Raw genomic sequence first — 22,465 nt, 5'->3', positions numbered from 1 at the left:
ACCAGTTGTGTAAACTGTTGGAGGGCCATTAAATAACTGAAGGAATGGCTGTATTAAATGATCAAATAACCTAGACAATCATTCTTTTGTTAAACAGTTTACCACTCTGCATCACGAGGCAACTTTTTGGAGACTACTGCTCAATAGTTGCCCTATATGAGCTCTGTAATGTTCTGTTTTCCTTTTCAGGGCCTGGAAAAAAAGTCTGATGTATCGGATCGTCTCCTGTCATGACCTGAACATCCGAAGCATGTTCTAAAAGCTTCTGTTCTTTAAGACAGGATGTTTTCAGACTTTAAAAGACAACCAAAAACAGCATGTTTATCCAAGGTAGTCTTTGCTGTTACTATAAATGTTGTTTTGGTCGATGAAGGAATGTTCTACACTGGGATCAGTGAGAGGAGACCAGACTTTATGAGATCTTAATCCGTTATAAAAAAAAGGTTTGATGTGGCTTTGGAGAGACAGACTGTACTTCCTCTTATTTGTTATGCAAGGCTTACCTGAATTCCTTCGCTGTGATGAGTTTTATTTTACAGCAGACTCAAGTCAAAACAGTTTTTCTTTAAATAACAGCACATATAACTGTGGAAAGGTTTTAACTTGGTTTGACTTCAAAGCAAAAATTAATGAGGGTCAATTTTCACTCCATACATTTTGTGTTTCTCCAAACTCACCGTTGAGTGAATGAAGTATTTCCAAAGTTCTTGTCACGGTTCAGGCTAATGAATTATTCCACCATGAGGCCACTGCAGTGAATGATGGAAAAAGTTGTCCTAATACATATTCCTGCTGGGAGTTGCTAAATCTTCACGGTTTATGACCAATCAGGTCCTACTGAAAGCTTTATGAGTATTAACTGCATTTTAATGGCTCCAGAGGGAGTTCATATGTGGAACCTCAATTGACCTTTAACCCCTTTTTTTACCTTTGCCATCACTGTTTTTTGTATTGCCATACTGTAAAAAAAAAATGGGAAGGTTAGAGCAAAGCAGCATTGGTAGGCTGTTAGCGAGTGAATATTTGGTGGTCTGTATGAGGTTTGTGCGTTACGGATACTGGTAGATGTTTGTATCGGGGCATAAATATAGTGTATGCAAAGAAGGTGGCAGTATTTTGGAATAAAATAAAGGACAAAAAGCATGATGAGGATGGAGGAAATGCTTGAGTGAGTAGGAGGAGAATGTGTCTACGGCATTATGACGTTATGTCTCGAATCTCACATTTCTCTTATGTGCATAATAGCTTCAAATAAAAAAGACATGCCTTACAAAAATATATGACCAGATTGTTCTGATGAGTGAATTACTTTAGATTTCCAAAATACAGACCTATTTTAAAGCATCTTCAACCTACACATATTTTCTAATCAGGTGTTCCAGAAATAAAGAGAAGGTCCAAGGTTTTTCTATCAAAAACATTTATTATGACTTCTGATCTGCATATCATGAGATGTTTGGTTTTCAATTCATTTTTATATGTAACAACAAAGTCACCACCAAGGGGAAAACAGGAGTTGTGCCATGCAGCAACCGGACCACAGCTAGAAGGAATTGCTTCCCAAACTTTCAGGTTGGGACCCAAAGTATGCTGCAGGCCTGATTCCTGTGGGGCCCCAGCTAAACCCAGGGGTTTAAATGAGCTTGAGACTAAATATTTAACTCATGGGGTTTGATGAAGTAGCAGAAGTTCTATCCAAACAGCCCTGGGTTGTGCAGAGTCAGAGTTTGCAACAGGCGCTGGAAGTCCTGCACCGTCCATGGCTGTCTGTGTGTCTCTGCTGAAGCTGCACTGCTGCTATCAGGGCTGATTCTCTGCGGGTCATTGAAGGTTATCAGGACATCTGTGGAGAACTGTGGCAGACGGAAGAGACCCAGGTGAAGGGTCACTGAATTCCTCGCTTCTTCGTTGAATTTGGACACACACTGAGTGCCAGTCAGCATCCAGGCAGAGCTGCAGTCCGACAGGGACAGCTCAGATTTGGAAAGGGGCACAACACTGGTCACCTCAAAAGCATCTGGCTCTAAAGCTTTGTTACTCCCTGCGATGTCTTCAAAGTGATACCTTGCAGCGTCTTCGTTTTCCACCTGACTCTGATACTCCACCAGCTCCACGATCAGGCTCTGGTCGGTGTGTTCATGCACAAACACCTCCTGGTTGTCTGGGATCTCCCTCAGCTCGCTGGTGTCTTTGGCGCTGTGAGGCAGGACGGCTGACAGCGCTCCTCCGAACAGAGGATGGGACTGATCGGCTCTGCTCTGCATCTCTATGTGAAGACATGCAACAAACAGAGCCTGCTTTTAACTACCTGCAGTGACAGACACTCAGTATGCTTAAATAAATAACATTGGAAAACGTTATAATAAACCTATAAATCAAGTATGATAAAGATATACCTTACCAACTAAGCCAGAACTCCTTTCCGGGGAAAGTTTATATTCTTCTTCTGGTGAATAGTTGGCACGCCTGGTAGATGTCACGCGCACAGCTGCCACCTACAGGTGAGGCGGACAAACACCCGAAAACAGGCAGTAGTGAAATGTTCAATAACATCTTGTTATTAAAGTAAAATAAATCTAAAATACGTATTATTTTTATAATTATTTTGTGCATTTATTATCTTATTTGCTGAGTCTTCACTTGTTTTATTTTCATTGTTAACAAAGAATAATAATTCCTTCTGGCATGCATTAGAGCAGAAGTAGGCCTAAAAAGATGCATACTGATACATACATGCTTTAATGCAACAGTGCTAAAGGAACATTCTGTCATAAAGAATGAATGAAAACAAAGCCAACATGATGGGGGAAACTGGGATAAAGTGATAAAATGTTGCCTATAAGATATGAGCAGCCCACTCATACAACTATTGCATTCTATGATTATGTAATATGTGTAATAATTGAAGAACCCTAATAAAAACCTTTAAAAATATATTTGCTGTGTAGAAAAAAACAAAATATCAATATGTCTCCGGGCTGTCAAACATCTGCATCGTCCCTCTCCTCTTCCAGCTGTTGGTGCTTCCTTGTCAGCTGATTCTGACGGAGCAGAGACAGCAGACCGCTAGCATTCTTAATGATTATCCTATCTCATCGTCACGGACAGCATTTTAAATGAAAGTATCAGCACCGTGAAGGAGCCAACCTACACCCTGAATACCCTGGATTAACACCTGAGTCTTCTCGTGTTTGTGTTTTTCAGCATCGGGCTTCGGATCTTGTGGAAAACAGCAGGTAGCTAGCCCCGTTAGCATCCTTAGTAGCTTAGCTTAGCTCGGTAGCTACATTTGTCAATGTACCAAGCGGCCTCTCTTGCTAGATTAGCTAATAGTGTTGACATTAACAGTGTCCCCCTTTCATTTGAATTATTGTGGTGTAGCATTTAAATTGTTTGAGTGTGGTACACAACGATATTCTAACGTATTTACATGTATGCTAACAAACGTTTCACCAGCTAACGTCTCAGAAAGAGGTTGTTATCTAACGTTAATTGGGATCATCTCATCATGTTCTCAGGGTCTTATGTTCCCAGCAGTGGTGTTACATAGCTAAGTACATTTACGCAAGTACACTACTTAAGTACAATTGTGAATACCTTGTATTGGAGTATTTTCATTTAATGTGACTTTGTACTTCTACTCTACTATAATTCAGAGGTTTAAAGTGTACTTTTACTCCTCCTTTAGTTACTTTACGGATTTGGATTAATGATGTGATTTAATCAACACTTCAATAAGACTTTAGTCACACTTTGAGGAACATTCATAAGCTACCCTGCAGCATACAAAGTGATTAAAACTAGCTGCACCTTTACCAGCTTTGATAAACACATGAATGAATCCATCATTTATTATAATCAAAACATATCATATGTATTATAAGAAAATTAGCAAATCTTTATAATGAGTACTTTTCAGTACTTTATGTATGTTTTGCTAATACTTTTGTACTTTTACTTATTTAACATTTGCAATGCAGGACTTTTTTTTTTTTTCTTCTTTTACTCAAGTACAACATATGAGTACTTCTTCTACCTCTGGTCTTTTGACATGAATGTACTTTGGTGGAGATTGGTTGGAGCTTCCTTAGAGCTCAAATTGCAACAAAAAAGAAGGGAGATGAGCGTTTCAAATGCAGTTTGAAGGGGAAAACTGTACAGTCGTTGTGAAATGTCAAAAGTCAAGTAAACAGACTTGCCCGCAAATGTAAGGGTGTATTAAGTAGTATGACATCAGTTGGTGATAACTGTAGGTGGGTGATTTTTAACATAATGACCCAGGAAATGAGAACATAGTATATTTGAAAAGTCTCCTTAATTTGTCATATTAAGAGGATATTGAGCACGGGAACATAGGACTCTGAGATGTCGGTTTCATTTTCAGTAATAGATCCTTTTTAAGGAGTCATGATTAGACTTTAACAGGAATACATTAGTAGTATAAATAGCTTTAACGCTTTTCTTCTGAAAGGAGAGAAATTGCAATCCATGATAAATTGATTTGATCAACGATAATCTATAATCTTCATCACGTGGTCATCATGAGGTCATTTTCTCAGTTGTATTCCAATCAGTTTGGTCCAATCTTGACATAACACTGTCAGTTGTCTATTTTATAAACCACAGCTTTGACATCATTTAATTAAGTTTTTTGTGGATTGCACTTTAAACCTCCTCTCTTGACAATGGTTTCCTTCTGCAACCCTAACATGTTAGAGTTGGCTTCTCTTCTTTCTCTTTCTGTGTCTCTTCACGCTGTCACTGCTTCAGAGCGTGCCGTGTCTCCTGCTTCTCTTCACTTCTCTTTACTGGAAAGTTCCTCTCCTCCTGGCTTCTGAGGCCTTTTTCCAAATTGCAGTGCCAGAAAGGACGCTGCTGTGAAAGCCACAGTGTCATACTGAACTGGATTCAATGGTACAACTTCTGTTGTTGTGTTGAGAGAGTTGGTGTGTATGTGTAAGACTGCTGTGATTTCCCCCCACCGGTCGTAATAGAAGGGTCTGCACATGTTGTTTAGTTCAGTGTTGCCAAAGCACTTTAATGAGGCCCTGTTGTGTTTAGCTGCAGTGTTACAAACGGTGTTAGGAATGAGAAACACCCAAACCCTGACTCCAGGGGGTTTCATTGGAAGAACAGCATGTTTTCCAAATCCGTTTTTTAAAGTCTTTCACCCAAAGGTGCACATTGCAATGACCACATTTCCTAGACTTTAAACTTTATTTCTTTGCTTACTCAAAATGCGTATGAGAGGAGAGGAATATCATTTCAAAGACAGCTGGCATAATGAATGAACCACCTTCTTTTTCCTAAAAATAAAATGAATGTAATCCGCTCTGTGACTCATAATGATGTCAGACTGTTTACCACAAAGTTTTGGTACTAGAAGTTTCCTCAGATTGCTCAACCATGACCAGTTTCATTGATGGATTCATTACCGAGCATGTTTAGATAGAGGTTACTAACTCTGTTCGTACACTTGATGCTTTGCAACGTCAACGACTGTGCATGTATTGACCTTCTTCTCTTCCGATCCTACAGAGGGAGCCAGACCAGGAGGAGCAGCCTGAAGACAACATGCCCCCCAAGTTTAAACGACACCTCAACGATGACGAGGTCACCGGATCGATTCGCAGCGAGAGGGTAAGATATAGCAGGAGGAAGCGATCATAACACAAAATGGGAAAAAAGTTAGAGTACAAGGTTTCGACATTGATAGACCTTTTTAGAAATGTCCAATAAAGTAAAAAACAGGTGTTGATTTGAGATGCAGATTCTGCCGTTAGAAGTAGTCAAAAAACTACAGGGAATGCACACAAGACATTGGACCTTTTTGAAGGAGGTAAAGTGAACAACTCTTCGAGCCAAATATCTGGTTCTCATCTAAATGAGCTTCCCCACCTAATTCCACCTTCCTGTCCTCCCACTGATTTTGTACTTCACTCAGTCCTCTGTTTCTAAGTCCAATGCTTTTTGCTATTGTGCGAACTGGGATCAAAAACAGGGCTTACTGGGAGGTTTTCATTATCCATGCTAATAACTTCCAGCCCTGCCTCCTCATGTCTCTCATCCTAGACAGTGGAAAGAAAGAAAAAAAAGATGTTAAACAGAAGGAGAGAGTTAGTGCCTTCACTTATAACGGTTTTTTATAATCATATGGTCAGCTGTTTTGCAGATGACACTGTATTTACAAGAAAGTAAAATATCTATATTGCTCTGGCATTTCTTGCAGCTGTCAGCATTACTGGACAGCCATGGATTTTTCTTTTTGTAGTCGCAGGATGTCATTATAAGGTGATGACCATGACAGAAACATCTGACATTTACCTTCTGGATACTGTTATTCAAATGTAATTACTTATTGCTTCTAAACTCATGGAACACTACAATGTAAGGAAGCATGTATGCCTCTATTTGTTCCTGTAGCAATGAACCTCCTGTGTGCCATCCAATGAGAAACAGACCCTTACTTTCTGCTAGTCCAATTCTCCTCCTGTGAGAATTGAATGCAGCTGGCTTAACTAATTCTCTATGAATAGCCCTTTACACAGGGCGCTTCCTGCATCTATTGAAGCCATCAAGACATGGTTGTGATCCAGGTAGAGTTTTTCTTAAAACTTCTTGGATAGCAGAAACCTCTTTCTATATTTTATTGGAATATGTTCCGATGCATTTTGCTTGGATTCAAACCGACGGATTTTCCTTGCCAGAACTAGATGAAGACATGTTTTAAGAGGAAGAGTTTTGACGGAGTTTGGCAAGCAGAATAACAGAGCAACAACAGTCGTTTCTTTTTGCACAAGTCATCATAATGTAAGTGCACTAGAATAGCATACTGTCTGGGAATATCTGCTCTCTGACGACAGACCAGAAAAAGCTATCTATCAGCTATCTTGCCCCTGGAGGTCAATTTCATTTCTCTGTATCAGCACCATCATTTGTTAGTGCCAAGAATGTACTCTGGTGAGGCCTTTCAGCTGCTGAGGTGCTGGGACTGGATCTTGTTCCTGAACCAAATCTGAGATCATTCAAATCACAATCATTCAGTATCCAGAACTTACTCTTATCTGACCTTTTCCACTTTACAGAGGAACCTACTTGAAGAGGACTCTGATGAGGAGGAAGACTTCTTTCTGTGAGTTTTATATTCCATTCAGTCACTGCGGTTATTATAAATAAATCAATGATATATATATACAAAGTGCAATTGACCTCGATGATGACAGCAGTAATACTAACACAGAGTATACAAAATAAACAGTAAAATAGGTTGTTTTAGTAGAACAATTATAAATTGGTAACCCTTGGCTTCACTGAAACTTGTTTTTCAGGAGAGGACCCACGGCACCCAGATTTGGACCTCAGAATGACAAGTTCAAGCAGTAAGTATTAACACATTGCTCACAAGAACCGAAAGCCTGAGGTCAGAGTAGTACGGCCAACGATCTTGAGTTTTGGTGTTGGTGTTATGCAACTGTGGCCCGTTATGTTTACCAGGAGCTGTGGATTGAGTAAGAGAGGACGCCATGTTATTGTGTAACCTTCCCAAGACTCCCCAGTCCCTCTGCAGTCTCTTTCCACATTAACCTCCACAAAGATGGCCAGAGAACAAACACGGTCATTGTTAAGACTCCCTGGCACCCGGAGCATTTCTCCACGCTCTGTTTCTCCTTGACAGTTGGTCATTTTCTTGTGAGTACCTGAAACTAGATGCCATCATTACAGACTGCAGGAATGTTGTTTACACATTACCCAGGCTCTTCACCTCTGCGTCTGTCTGGACCTCCGAGGTCAGGTCAGGTCCCCGCAGTAGTTTCATGTGTGTTTGAGGCAGTCCAGTTGTCCTCCAGATCTCTTTCTGGCTATGGTTTTTTATATTTAATATTACCGTCTTCGACCGGCAATCAAGTCGAAGTCCAAGACTGATAAATTCCTGCAGCTCCTTGTCTGAGACGATCAGTGTTATGGTGCTGGAAAATATGATCAGTTGTTTAAAATACAAAGTCCTTGGTCTTGCATCTCCTTTTACACTTCTTTGACAATGTGGCCCCTCCCACTGATTCTGAAGTCCTCCAAGATGTATTGCTTTGAAATAATAGCGACTGAGGGGAAATCTGGGCTAGTCATGGTTGCATGACTAGCCCAGATTTCCCCTCAGTCGCTGAGATGAGGAACCATGAATAAAGGATTCACTCAGATACTAAAACAGGTGCAGGCAGGTCAGCGTGAGGCAAAACAAAAACATTTGAAAGGCTTTTATAGTGCCTGCCAACTTGTCAAAGCTGGATATACAGTAGAGGAGAGGATATTGTTGGTGTAAGGGAAACAATGGAGAGTCAGGACTCAGAGACACGAGGAGAGTTGGAGCTTTGATGTCAAACACTGATGTTTATTTACAAGTATCGGCCGGAGAAATTCACATCACAAGTCACACAGCCAGAGATTCTGACTGCCCTGGTGGGTTGCCATGTCAAATCTGCCCAGCCTATCTCTCGATAGACCTTTTAACTAGTTTACAGAGAGTTAATCCACATATTGGGAGATGGTGCGTAAACACTGGGAACACTGGAGATATCCCCGATATCTGGAAATACTCAATCACCTGTCTGTGGGGCTTAGAAAGCCAGCGTTCTCACAGTCATAAAACCCTCTATGACCCATAGTAAAACTGAGAATAACATCACATGACTGCATTATCACATTCCTTACGGGAGATAACGTCAACACACAGAAAAGGTTAAATATCTTAGGAGTAAGGAAGAATTATTCTTTGACAGTTGGGAACACGGGTGATGTGGTGGGTTACCACAAAAGAAGATATCAATCAATCATTAACAAATCCTACTCCTTATCATTTATGGTTCATCTCTATTATTTATCAATGTCTTACGCCACCGTGTGTCCCCAGGGTGCAGTCGCAGGTTGACGAGGTGATCGATGTGATGCAGGAGAACATCTCCAAGGTGATAGAGAGGGGCGAGCGGCTCGAGGACCTGCAGGACAAGTCAGGTGAGTCACTCTGAGACAGCACGTGTTCTCCTATGTGTCCACATGTTCAGAATGTGTGTTTATTTACAAAGTGAAATGAAGTTGAGACAAACTCTACAGGGAATGTTTTATCAGTCTCATTTGTTTTAATGGTTAGTTTCCCCCCGGTAGCTCACACATGGTTTACACATGGCTCTGAGGATTGTTATCTTCACTGTATGCACGCTTATTTTGCCATTTGGTATTTGTTAATGGGAACATCTGCAATGTGCTTCCGTTTAACTGAAAAACATTTTGTTTGAAGAGGCCCAATTATCTTAATTGTATCTTTTAAATCAAGCAAAGAAAGTTTAGGTATATAAATCTCTGGTGGGATCTCAAACCTGCAAATGAGACAAACTTCTCATCTGTTAGGTGTAAAGTAAGTAAATGATGGGCTCAATAATTATTTGGTGGATGTACCCAAAGAGCAACGAGTGATTGAATTTGCTTCATTTACAGTGTATTTGTGTGCCTGTACAAATCATTTAATAAAGTAGTTACATTTATCTGATTAAAAAAGCGGTAGACTTTCACTGACATCTTCAAAGGTATTACATTTGTCTGAGCAACAGTCCTGAACTCAAAGGTGATTTAGTTTACTAAAATATATCAGAGAAAAATAATGATATCCTGACACCTGAGAAGCTGAAACTTGATTATTTAACTAAAAGCAGCTGATGTTCTTCTTATAGACTAATCAATAAAGCATCTCATCTTTTCAGCTCTATAGAAATATGTCACATATTTTAATTTGAAAAGCATTAACTTTATCCAGAATCTCTCCTGCAGGTGTACTGTAAACACGCTCACTGCTCATTTAAGGTTTTAATGACATGGCCAGGTTTAGTGTTTTACCGTGTGTGCGTCTCACACTCTCATTCTGAACGCCCCCCTCTCTTTTGACCCTGTGTATATCAAGCAGGTGTGTGAAATGTGTTTAGCTCGCTCCGTTACTCAACTTCACACACATGCCAAGCTTTCAACAGGACACGCACAGGTCTACTCCTTCTGCTCCGCATGGACCAGAGGAAGAGGCTGCAGTGCTCCTGTCTCTTCAGCCTCATCCTCTCATCCTCACAGATGTTATATAACTGCTTCTCCCTGTCATATCCACGAGCAAGCCAAAACAATGATGCACATCTGGAACACATTTGTGTGAATGAGGCTTTGTGTACATGTGAGTTTGGTGTATTTCTCGGTCTGTGTGTGGCTGAATGTGTGTGTCTGCAGTGTGTGTGAGCAATATTAAATCCTGTGATTGACAGGTGCTCCATGTGCAGGTGGTCAAATTCCTGCAGATTAACAAGCCTCTTCTCAGTAGCCTCGTCTTGAGTGCCTCTCTTTGTGGTAGCGGCCGGCCGTTAACTGGCACATGCATGTGGGAACAGCTTGCACATGGCGGGCACAGAGACTTTAAAGGGGGTCGGGGGCTTGGACCAGCACTTCACTGCACGCTATGGAGCTGTAACTTTCCTGTTCATGTGCATAAATCTCCAGTTAACAACGGTATCCAAGAAACAGAGAGCCTGTGTGGGCGGGCGCTTTGGAGTGGAATATCAGGACAGAAGGGAGGAAGATTGACGAAATGTGTTTTTGCTCCGTTGTGTTTAAATTCGGCAAGTTGTTGTTTACCATTTAATGCCAATTGAGTTAAAGTACAAAAAAACAACTATTAATAGGAATGATCTCACCAGCATAGCAACTTCTTACATAACATTTGACAACAGTTCAAGACAGTCACCTTGTCCCGCATCAATGCCAAAACAATAGCCTGGTTCTTGTTTACGTGGTGATTAACTAATGTTTTTTCTTTGTTTCTTTTCTCCAATGATTCTCCTCCTCACGTGTCCTCGTCTGTGCTGCGGTCATGAAATGTCCCAGAGAGCCTATCGGACAACGCGTCGGCCTTCAGTAGCCGAGCCAAACACCTGCACAGGAGGATGTGGTGGCGAGACATGAAGGTGGGCTGTCTGTTTTATGTGTGTGTGTTCAAGCGAATGACACCTTGACTGCGTCTCTTCATCCACTTGTTTTTACTTTCTAGAATTTTGAGGAATGTGTTCATTGTGTTGTTTCTTCCACAGATGAAGCTGATTGTTGCCTTGGTAGTCGTTGCTCTCCTGCTCATAATCATCAGTGAGTATTAGATCAACATGCAGATCAAATTGACTTGATGTACAGAAGTTATCATTTCATGTCCTTTTCTTTTCTCTCTTTCAGTCCCAGTGATCCTGCGATATCGCTAGTGTCTGAAGAAAAGGATGGGGGAGAATCCTCCTCTTCCTCTTCATCTTTCATCTCTCTCTTTTGCACACAGTCCTCCACGCCAGCAAGGGGGCGCCAATCACCCTCCTCAGTGTCAGCCTGTGTACCCCCAAGGATCTGACCTCAACTTGCACTTAATACCGATCTTATCATTGGTATTTCCACATACATCTGTTGTGAGATCAGTACTAAGGCTTGGTTTGACCCTTGGTTTGAAACTAATCCACAGCAAGGGGACACAGGCGACTTGTGGGGATATTTTAGTGCAGTTTGGGAGTAAATGACCCCTCTAGTCAATGTGAAGGAAGGCTCCATGCCATGAAACATATCACATGTAGGGCCATGTCTTTGCCTTGGTAACAGGGAAACTCCTGGTCTTGCATTACTACACAATATAGATAGATACTGTAAAGACAGGAAGTCCATGCCAACTGTTTTCTTACTTTAGCTGGTCTGAATCTGAACCTCAGATGTCTATCCACGTGCTCTTCTCTGTGCCGGAGGATGAGAGCATTTATAGGGAACATTTTGCGAGCACATTGCACCATTCAACACGAGGAGAGGGAACATCTGAGGTTCATCTGCATAGTTGGCTTCTTTTAATCATCAAAAAGAGTTTCTGACAGGATAGTGATTTCACCTATAAGGTATTATGTCATTATCAGTGCAGATGACTTGAAAGGGGCCTAGAAAGAACATCATATTTCTAATTATTCTGTTCCATGAATAGTTTATTATCTTCTACAGTCAAACTAAAACACCCGGGTTATGAATGTCTCCTCAGCCCTCGACTCTCAACATCTCACCTTCCTCCTCTGGTCCGGTTTGGTCACGGCTGTCCTACTTTCCTGCTGGTGACATCAAACCGTTTTCTCACTCTGCACATGGTTCTCTTCAGTTTTAATACTGCTTCTGTCTTTTCCCCTTATTTTGAAAGTTCTTCTCTGGGCGCTCGATGTGCTGTTTGTATGGATGCCGGTGTTCCTGTCGCCACTGAGTTTGACTCATTGTATTGTTCCATTATTTTTAAGCAGGAGTGATTTAATGGATGCAAGTTAAAAGTTGAGCTGTGAAACAAACATAGGTGTCATTGTGTCTGGATTAATGAACTGTATAATACATTGTCATTTTATTATTTTGAATGTAATTTATTTTAGCTGTAAATATTGGTAATGATGTACAATACTCTGGCATTGCATTGGAAGACTGTGATATACGGATGCTCTGAAATAAAGTGATTTTAAAGGGCACTGGTCTGGTTTCATCTGGTTTCATTCGGCTGGCTCTCTTCCTTGGAGGAAGACGGATGGAGCAATCAGAGAGAGAAAAGCTTTGAAAAGGTAAATGGGGAAAAAGAAGATGGCTGGAGGTGAAGAGGGAAAAACTAATCGTCATGCCATCCCTTTGGCTCTTTCCCACTTTGGATATTCTTGTCCTGAGCTTTCTTTTTTCCTCTCATTACCCAACTTTTTGTATTGCTCTGTGACTTTACTGGCAGTGTTTATTCCCAAAATGGCACTAAAGTTGGTGGGACAGGACTGGAGGCTGTGAAGCGTTATGGTTCTGACAGACTCGCTGCTCTCCTCTCTGACGCGAACACACACCGACAGCTCTGCCCTTTGCTCAGCCAGCACTGCCAACCCCTTTATTCTGAGGGAGTACACATTCAATTGGTCCTCAGGGGTCTTTTACTTCATTGCTTTATGGCAGATTGGCTTCCAGATCACACAGCAGGGGAGGATGTTCTTATTGAAGCTTTGAAGAAGAGCGAGGGAATTTAATCTCATACACTTGTTTTAATGTTAAAGGGGTTTTGGTTAAAGAAAACGTAACTCTTGTTCTCTTGGAGTGAAATCAAAGGTTGTAAAGGGGTCTCTAAAATGTTACAGTTTCCAGGTCTCATAGAGATAAGTCATTTGCTTTAAGTACAAACCTAGTGTGTACTAAAAATAGATCAGTGTTACAATATTATCGTATATTTGTGCACAAGATATTTCTATCCTCTCTGCTCTACAGGGACACACCCACACTGGCAGCAGAGGATGTTTTGGTCCTACGTTAAAAGGCTCATGCTGGATGACTTCAGATTCCGGGCATAGTTAGTATGAGCCGTAAAACAGAATTTGACTCACAAAAGACAAGAGTGGTCAACGTGCCAACCAGCATTTTATTTATTTTCTCTCTCTCCTCTCTCTCTCTCTCTCTCTCTCTCTCTCGCTTCTCTCTCTCTCTCTCTCTCTCCTCTCTCTCTCTCTCTCTCTTCTCTCTCTCTCTCTCTCTCTCTCTCTCTCAGAATACATTTCCATGTGAAACCTGTCACTTGGGAAAACACTGTTTATATGTTTAAACACTCCTCATCTTCTTTGTATTTATTTATAGCTCACCTCTTTCTCACTTCTACTTTTCCAGAAGCGTCTTACTTCATTTCTTCTCTCCTATTGTTTAAACTCTCATATTTTCCTCCTTTAATTTCATTCTTTCATGTCTCCTATCCCACTTTCTCATTGTCGAGATATTTCCTGTAAGAGGATGTGTTTTCAAAGTCAAACACATACTGTACCTTTTCCATCCATTCATCCATCTGTCCAACCAATCAGAGACTTGCCTCATCAATCAAGACGACTGTCTGAGGTAGCATCAGCTGTCGGTAAACAAGCACCAGCTGAAGAAGACGAGGCATCAACCTGCAAGTACGTGTTTCTGAGAGTAAGTACCCTTCCTCTTTACGACCTTTGCCCTCTAGTCTGCTCTTAAGTGAGGTCAGGTGATGTTTTGGGGTTCAGGGTGGCCTGGCAGGTCAGCAGAGATGGCTGTAAAAGATCTCTAAACATACAGAGAAGTACAAAGACATGAGGAAAAGAAGTGTGGGAGAGGAGCCAGGCCAGATTCTGGAAACCCAAACAAAGAGGTAGGATATGAAGGTAAACTGAGATTTATAAGGCGAGGATTGTGCACACCTGCCTCATCGCGTGCAACTCTGCAACTGTCTCACGTCCAAATCTTTTCATACTGCCTCTCTGAAAAATAAACAAGAGTTCATCTTCCCTATTACATGACCGCAGAAGTGAGCCTCGCAGGCAGCAGTTCAACGTGTCTGTGATATTGTGTTAAAGCAAAGAGACGAGAGCGGCGGGACAAAAGGCAGACTGTGTCAAATCAAGTGACAGGAAGTGAGCTCTTGGGAGGAATCGTCCCCAGCAGCTCACTCATGCTGTATTAAATATCAACTTTATAAATCTGGAGTGAGTGGAGTCTGCAGCATGAACACACACATAATGTCCACAACAAATCCAAGCTCAGCCGAAGGGACTATGTCGGGGTCACGGTCATGTATCCGGTCATCGATTGATTTGTAACTTCGACCCTTCCTAATGACAGTCCTTATTGGCTGCTTGCGTCACGTCCTGGCCCCCTACCAACATGAAAGGGGACACCGGCCCCTCCTCAGGAGGTAATTGTATCCAATGAGGTGCAACTCTCACAACCATGCTGAGGCCAAAATGTAGCCAAATCCCCTCGGGACTGACACATGGCACTGCATCTCATTATCAGGGGGATGTTTCTGATAAATGACATTTGGGGGGATAAATTAATTACTCAAATTTAAAGGACAGAGTGTTATGGTTGACCCTTAAATCCAAAAAATTGCTTTTGCAGAAACACAGACACTGAAATGTGTGTACAAATTGAATGTGTTTGTACCCAAAACAACCAGCATCCCATTACTTTCTCTGTTTTCCTCCCTCCCCCTTTTGCCTCTGACCCCCCCTTCCCCACAGTTTTCTCTCTCTCCCTCCCCTCCCTCCCTTTCACCTCTCCTCTCTTCCCCTCTTTACTTCCCCTCCAGATTGTATAAATATCTGTGAGCTGTTCACAAGAGCTCAGAGTTACAGACCTGTCCACTGAGGGCATAAGAAGAAGAGACACCTGAGAAAAGAGTGAGATAAAATAGGATAGAAACTCCTCAGCAGGAAATTGGCAGTGATTAAAGAAGAAATCCATTTGGGAGCTGACAAATAAAACAAGACTTGAAGAAGGAAGGAAAGTGTTTCTTCAAAAGAGAATTTAACTTTCTGACCTATCTGAGGAAGTCTCCAGTATGTTGGTCCTTCTCTTGTTGTGTACGTCTGGTCTTCTGCTGCGAGGAGACGCCCAGGACCGAGCTGCTCTGTGGAAGGGGGGACGACCGCAGCGGACGATGCCAGTACACCTTCAGTGTTCCCAGCCCCACCGAGGCCAGCTGCCCCCAGACCGGAGGCCCCGAGGTGGAGGGCCTGAAGGCTAGACTAAGCCTGCTGGAGGTGCTGGTGTCCCGGCTGACTGGAGGGGACACAGGGGGTCCACAGGGGGCCACAGCCAGGGATCAGACTGAGCTTCATCAATCACTGAACCGGGTCACGGGGGAGAGGAACCTGCTGCAGGGGGAGAAGGAGCGTCTGGAGCAGGAGTTGGAGGGGCTTCAGCGCAGGATGGAGGAGATGAGGAGGGAGACGGAGAGGCTGAGCAACAAACCGTGTCCCCTGCAGACCCCCGCGGTGCCGCCGAGCGCCCCGCTGCAGGACAGTGGCCTGACAAGACCTGCTGGGGGTAAGAGATACGCTCTGAATCACCACACAAATGAGCTATTCAGAAAATGTGCAAACCTTAATGGCAGTTATAAATAGAAGACATATTTTTACTTCAGAAGACAAACTTATGTTAGGAATTATTTTTGGAAAACTATGCACAGATCTTTTTTTTTAATTTAAATCTCCCCATAACATAACATCCTGCAAAGGGGATAATCAAATTGTTTGCGGACAGGTTGCCTTCCTGTTCAATTATATATTTGTTTGGCTTATATGAGAAATGATGACACTTAACATAATATCTATGTTTGTACATGCAGAGTCACACTAAGTGCATTTCACAGTCACATGTGTGTGTCTGTTTGTTTCTTTACACTGCACGCAGCAACAGAGATAAAGCTGATTAATGATGGGCTTTATTGGCTCTGTTAATACATAGGGAATTTTTCTCAGAAATAGACGTAGAGCGGGGAAAAAACTAATACAAAAACTGAATAGAAGTGAACAAAGGTAGATACAATAAATATAATAAATAGTTATATATATACGTTCATATAAAAAGTATTCATAGAAGTCTCAGGTTCCTTCTGACACCATATAATGAACACCCCTAAAGACAGCAGGGGACATACATCTGATAATGTTGCATAATACATTTTATGTGTGTGTGAATAATGTTTTGGTTTCCCCATAAGTCTGCAGAGACACACGACACCTGCCTGCATTTAGGGCCGATGGTGGCAGGCCAGAGAGGGTCATTTAAGTATTTATGATCCTGCTTTCTTTATGGCTGGTGGTTCCCTCTGCATGACAAACAGGGCGCGAATAGCCTGATTGGAAGCGAGGTGGGGTAGGGGGCTGAAATGTGATGCACGCTGAGGAAGTGGTGGTTCTTTGCCAAGGTCTCATCTCGGGGCTTTTGATGACGCCTGGTGGGTCAGGGCTGGAGGGCTTAAGGCCAAGAACACTTACCTCCAGGGGTTAGAGGGCTGCACTGATCCAGGAACTTATTGTTCAGCCAGAGAGGTTAAGCTCGGGCATTCTGTGTGTTTGCAGTGGCCAAACATGCATCTAATTAGTCTCTGTGCTCGTCTTTTCACCCACCATCCCCCCCTTTCTGTTCTGAGTTAAGCCATTGCTCTGTTTGCCCTCTTGGCTCTGGAGTATGGCTCGTAAATCCGTGATTGCCAGAGGCAGTAAATCCTTTCTTGCCATCCTCACATTCACCGGACCTTCTCCTCTCCCCCGCATCAGGAGAGCTAACTTACTCCAGGTTATCTGTTTAGCTCCTCATGTACCTGTGGACTGAAATACACAGAGAGGGCCCCTCAGGGTGGGAGGCAGATGTGGAACAGATCGCAGCGAGAGGACGACATAGGAGAGGAGATAAAAGCAAACGTTGAGATAAAACTCCTGACAAGCTTATAACTCAAGCAGTGGTTACGACTTACCTCTCAAAATATATGAGCTGATAAATTATAATGTTATTTGATTGAAAAATGGACCATCACAGTTCAGCGGGGCAGTGCGCTGAAAGTGGAAACATGCTTTTAAAACAAAGACCTCAAAGCAGAACTCATGCAAGGTGTGAGCCGACTTTCAACATTACTCAAAAGAAAGTTGGTGTTATGGCAAAATGTGCAAAATTCGAGACCAGCCATCTTAGGGGCCACACTTACTTTTGTTTCAGGTTGTATCAGTCACAGAGAAGAGCCTATGTGCAGTTTACTTGAGTTAAACCAATTGCCAAAAAAAGTGAATTTCACTATGTCGTTCAGACGTTTTATTTTTCCAGGATGTTCAGCCAGAAGAAAACTGCAGTCGTAAATAATCAATGTGTTTATCATGCAGTGACTAAATGGCTGGACTTTTGATTAAAATGTAACATTTTTTTCTGGTTGATTATACAATTCACAAATATGAATACAGGGAAAATAATTATGTTCCTGACAACAATATTAAGTGAAGGCTTAGGGGAACTTTTTTCGATGACTGGACCCAAACAAGAGCCAACAGCTCCACTGACCTCTGAAAGCAGAGGTTAATTATCCGCTGGCTCCTCTGGCAGAGGCTCCTCTGGGAAATTAAGTGTGTTGGTCTTTGGGTTTAGGGTATACTGCTCAGTGACATCCCAAACAAAGAGGCAGGAACAAAGCGAACATATGGCTCACACACCCAAACACCCCGGGGAAAAGACAGCAAGAGCATGTGTGTGTTTACCTGTGATGATGATGAATAGCTGTGTCCTGTGAACTCAACCCTTTAATGGCGAAACTTTCCCATGTCACTCGCCATCTGCCCCATTACCAGCTTCCCGCTCCTCATCATCAACACAATGAATCAACATCAGCTTCCAGATGCTAGTGCTTTAAGTTCTCTGCACCATTAAAGATCATTATGGGCCCGGAAACACTGGACAACACTACACATGCAAGAGCCAAGCAGGCACATGCTCACACACAAACAAACACCCATGGATGCAGGTACACTCACGCACTTTATATATATATATATATATATTCTCATGGCAAATCATTTGAAAAAGTAATTGTTCTTGTTGTAAACATGACCAAATGTGTATATTCAAGCCTTGAGGAGTAAACAGTTTACTGACATTGTTTGACATTGATTACCTTTCGTAGTAATTGTTTCATGAAGGAACCAAATGGGAAAACAAGGACAGGGTTAAGGGCGAATGGGTAGAAACAAGAGGAGAAACAGATAAAGGAGACGAGAAGAAGCCGGATATCTGACAGTGAAACAGAGGAGGAAGGGACATGTTCCTAGTTTGAAGTTTTGCGGACGTGAAGTTGACAGTACTGGGAAGGGATGGGTGTCGGATGTGTGTGTTATGGTCGGCCAAACTACCGACTGCCTGACTCCAGAGCAGCTGGGAATCCGTTCAGTCGGTGTTTGTTTCCTGCTGTCACATTCCCTGCTGTCGGTAGTGCCATAGCCACGTTTGGGTACACAAACACTCTCTGAACTATTATACGCTGCATGTTAAATGTGCCACAGTATTCCCTAAACTCGCTTACATGTGTGTGTACAGGTTCCAGGCCGTCTCACCTGATAGCCAGGCCCAACAGGCAGGGGGACAGCAGCAGCTTGAGAGGTGGGACATGTTTTCTGCTGAATCTCCTCCAGCTTTCTGTTTCTTATTCAGTGTAATCCATGTCTCCATCTCTTCTTTTCAGACTCAGCGTGGCAGACTGGACCTCAAGGTTTCCAGGAGCTGAAGGCTGAGGTGACGGAGGTCCCTGCTCCAGATGGATCTGAGGAAAATACAGGTCTCTGTTTGACATATTCTTGCTTATTTCTACCTAACAGACCATTATGATTGGTTTCGAATTATGTTTTAGCCCATGTTATGTTAAATCACCAACCATGCCGCAATGTTTAAATACTTTCCTCTTACCTAGAAATATTTTGAGAAAAAGTTGATGAATCTGACAGAACCTCATTTAGCTAGTTAAGCTTACCCTGTGGAGTGTTTGACCACTAATGGCACTATGGAGGAATGTTATTAGAAGAAGGTCCCTGTTTTTTGTATCGTGCATGCCATCAATGTTACACTTTCCAGCTGCAAGATTCCCTTTATTCCACCTACTGACACGTTAACTCTTAAAGGTCCCATGTCATGGCCATTTCTACTGATCATAATTCCATTGTTGAGGTCTACTAGAATAGATTTATATTGTGCAATTTTCCAAACTCACATTGGTTTCTCATACAGCATCTCTGGTATGTGTATTCACTCTCTGTCCTAAAGGGCTTATTGGAGCTCCTGGAACAAATCTGTGTTTAGGAGAAGTTTCATGAAGTCCCAAAGGCTGCTTGTAAAGATCCTGAAAAATATATTTAAAAGCTGAAACTTACAAACATCCAAGTATATAAAAATCCAGAGCTGGCAGCTAAACCAACCCCTTCCCCTTCCCCTTCTCCCTCCTCCCCCTATGTCTATCTGACCTGGCAAACATGACACTTATCCCCCCCTGCTGACAGCTTCAAAGCAAATACTGCTATTAATACTGCAGCATTTGGGGTGAGAATACCAGAGTCCTGCCAATCCAGAGGTATGGGGGCCTGCCCGTGATTCATGTTTATCTTGTAGGGATAAGGGAAGTAAGCGCCTAACGAGGGTGTCATACACACACACCGTTGATGCTTCTCCCCTCCCAAAACCACACCCTTGCTTGTGCTTGATTGTTTTGGAGATCATGGAAAATACACATGCAGTAACCACGTAAAGTCATATCATCTCTGACGCAGACAGATTCACAGAAGCTACATGGCAATGTGTGTATTTATAAAACATATTCCTTTCTAACCCTTAATTCGGTTCTACGCCCTGGACCTGAGAGCGAGGGTGTATTTTAGGAAGTGGTAAATACAGCCGGCCTTATCGTTTTCCCACCACAGAGATCCCACCCAGGATGAGTTGTAGCCATAGACTGTATAAAGGTTGTAGCCCAGTTGCTGCTCTGTTGGGTGTGACTCGGACAAAGCTGAGGCTAAGGGAGATGTCAGGCAGCATCTCTCGGCTTGCTGTCTGCCTCCATGATGAGAAACAACCTAATTTTACCCCTGAACAGCTCTCAGATGACGCCCTTTGTTCCACTGCAACTTACATGTAGATCCCCTTTAATGTGTTACACCTACCATGTGACTTGTGTGTCCTGAAGTCACCTTAAGTTGAACAAAAATATTTTATTTGAGGATGTTTTTCAAGAAACCCAATCGTAATGTTTCTGATCAATTGATTTCCCCAACCCTAGACCTAACCTTAACCAGTCATCTCCGGGACTCCTAAATAGAAGTCAAAGTCCTAAAATCTCAACAACAACGAGCACTGCCACAAGAAACATTAGTGAAGGGGAAACAGGAGCTTAAATCTTTTTGATTATGTCAACTAGAGTTAGTTTTGTTCGCATATTACACATAGTTTATAAATTCTTCTTATCTTATCTTCCTGCCTACAGGTTGTGGGGATGTGGTCTCAGTAGGTGAGCCGGTCACTCACAGGAAGGCCGACACCATAGCAGGTAAATATGGAGTTTGGATGCAGGACCCTGAGGCGGTCTCCCCGTACGGACCCGACATGATCTGGCGCATCGACACCATAGGCTCTGATGTCAGGCAGCTGTATGGATATGAAGACATGGAACAACTCACTAAAGGCTTTCCATCCAAGGTTGGTGTCACATAAATGATATATGTTCAAAAAGAAGTTAATTCCTAGTTATAACTTCCTGTTGGGGAGGAGGAGGTGGCATAGGGTTAAATGGGCATGTACCAATCCAATTGTCAGTGGTTTGATCCGTAGCCCCAAAGGCAACATGTCAATGTCAAAGTGTCCTTGGGCATCATATTTAACCCTACAAATGCTCTTTGCCATTGAAGTGTATTTAAGTCGCTCTGGATAAACGGGTCACGTATGACATTGTATCTTAATGTTTTCCCACGACAGGTGCTGCTGTTGCCCGAGTTGGTGGAGAGCACTGGCTCCACTCTGTACCGAGGCTCTCTGTACTATCAGAGACGTCGCAGTCGTTCCCTGATCCGCTTCGACCTGGCCTCCGAGAGCATCGCAACCCGCCGGGAACTCCCCCACGCCGGCTTCCACGGACAGTTCCCCTACTCCTGGGGCGGGTACACGGACATCGACCTGTCTGTGGACGAGCAGGGTCTGTGGGCCGTGTACTCCAGCAGCAAGGCCAAAGGAGCCATCGTGATCTCACAGCTGGACCCAAACAGTCTGGAGGTGAAGAGGAGCTGGGAGACCAACATCAGGAAGAACTCGGTGGCTAACTCCTTCATCATCTGTGGGAAGTTGTACACCGTGGCCAGCTACACGTCCCCCGACACCATCATCAACTACATTTATGACACTAGAACCAGCCAGGGGAAGTCCGTGGCCATCCCATTCAAGAACAAGTACCGCTACAACAGCATGATCGACTATAACCTGGCTCAGAGGAAGCTGTTTGCCTGGGACAACTTCCACATGGTGTCCTACGACCTGAGGCTGGGCCGCCAGGAGTGACCGAATAAGATAAAAAGTGACACTTGCTAACCTGTTCCTGCTTCAAAGACTCAGAGTTTTAGAGCATAATTGTGTATCTGGTAGTAGTAGTAGTAGTTACAGTGTAAAGCCAACACCATCTGTATCAACGTGTAGAAGAGACTAACACAAATGGAAACGTTTGAGGAACCCCCCAGGTGGGCTTTTGCTGTGGCACGGCCCACACTTGTGTTTTTAGAGTAATTATTTTTGTACCGCCTTTAATTCAGATGTATTATTTTGTTGTTTTCTTGATAAGCTATATATATTTGACTGAAAGATGATAATTAATGCATAGTTTATAAACTCCCGTTTTTACCTGCCCTGAAGTGTTTCACCATTCTACATCTTTACGTTAAACTGCTCCCTCACTTGGCATGTACTGAATATTGCATATACGTTTACAATGTAGTCAACATAATGACTTGTGTTGAAAATCATCATGAATTAAATGTCCTAAAGTTTATGTGGTTATTGTATACCTCAGATAATTATTTGTACCACTTTATCAAGTAGTAGTAGTAAGCAATAACCTTAATAT

General features: G+C 42.6%; 3 protein-coding genes across 5 annotated transcripts; 2 read left to right on the top strand and 1 right to left on the bottom strand.

Moving 5' to 3' along the window:
• Window positions 1-1,403: 1,403 nt before the first annotated feature.
• rangrf (RAN guanine nucleotide release factor) lies at window positions 1,404-2,481 on the bottom strand. Of its 2 annotated transcripts, none has more exons than XM_034229840.1 (2): window positions 2,402-2,481; window positions 1,404-2,266 (listed from the first exon to the last, which is right to left on the bottom strand). In XM_034229840.1, the coding sequence occupies exon 2, from the start codon at window positions 2,262-2,264 to the stop codon at window positions 1,692-1,694; it is 573 nt and encodes a 190-aa protein (XP_034085731.1). In that variant the 5' UTR covers window positions 2,265-2,266; window positions 2,402-2,481; the 3' UTR covers window positions 1,404-1,691. The 2 variants fall into 2 exon arrangements, with proteins under 2 accessions (XP_034085731.1, XP_034085732.1); XM_034229841.1 differs by having other exon boundaries at window positions 2,397-2,460.
• A 537-nt stretch (window positions 2,482-3,018) lies between these two features.
• On the top strand, window positions 3,019-12,542 carry vamp4 (vesicle-associated membrane protein 4). Of its 2 annotated transcripts, XM_034229838.1 has the most exons (9): window positions 3,019-3,236; window positions 4,771-4,914; window positions 5,539-5,640; window positions 7,086-7,132; window positions 7,329-7,379; window positions 8,906-9,006; window positions 10,909-10,988; window positions 11,112-11,163; window positions 11,248-12,542. In XM_034229838.1, exons 2-9 carry the CDS (start codon window positions 4,912-4,914, stop codon window positions 11,271-11,273), a joined length of 462 nt encoding a protein of 153 aa, XP_034085729.1. In that variant the 5' UTR covers window positions 3,019-3,236; window positions 4,771-4,911; the 3' UTR covers window positions 11,274-12,542. The 2 variants fall into 2 exon arrangements, with proteins under 2 accessions (XP_034085729.1, XP_034085730.1); XM_034229839.1 differs by lacking the exon at window positions 4,771-4,914 and having other exon boundaries at window positions 11,248-11,458.
• A 2,566-nt stretch (window positions 12,543-15,108) lies between these two features.
• myoc (myocilin) lies at window positions 15,109-22,390 on the top strand. Its single transcript, XM_034229837.1, is given in 6 exon segments — window positions 15,109-15,466; window positions 15,468-15,879; window positions 18,913-18,975; window positions 19,058-19,150; window positions 20,843-21,054; window positions 21,331-22,390. Coding segments are annotated over 6 exon segments (1,431 nt in total). The 5' UTR covers window positions 15,109-15,391; the 3' UTR covers window positions 21,907-22,390.
• The last annotated feature ends 75 nt before the right edge of the window (window positions 22,391-22,465 follow it).

The sequence above is a fragment of the Gymnodraco acuticeps genome, unplaced genomic scaffold (genome assembly GCF_902827175.1).
Source record: "Gymnodraco acuticeps unplaced genomic scaffold, fGymAcu1.1, whole genome shotgun sequence".
Classification (NCBI taxonomy): Eukaryota; Metazoa; Chordata; class Actinopteri; order Perciformes; family Bathydraconidae; genus Gymnodraco; species Gymnodraco acuticeps.
Note: the sequence above shows the minus strand (reverse complement) of the source record. Positions and strands in the feature narration are given on the sequence as shown.

Coding starts and splice junctions, on each gene's coding strand:
- rangrf (XM_034229840.1), bottom strand. CDS start 2,264: ATGCAGAGCAGAGCCGATCAGTCCCATCCTCTGTTCGGAGGAGCGCTG.
- vamp4 (XM_034229838.1), top strand. Junction 7,133..7,328: donor GAGGAGGAAGACTTCTTTCT/GTGAGTTTTATA, acceptor CTTGTTTTTCAG/GAGAGGACCCACGGCACCCA. Junction 7,380..8,905: donor CAGAATGACAAGTTCAAGCA/GTAAGTATTAAC, acceptor GTGTGTCCCCAG/GGTGCAGTCGCAGGTTGACG.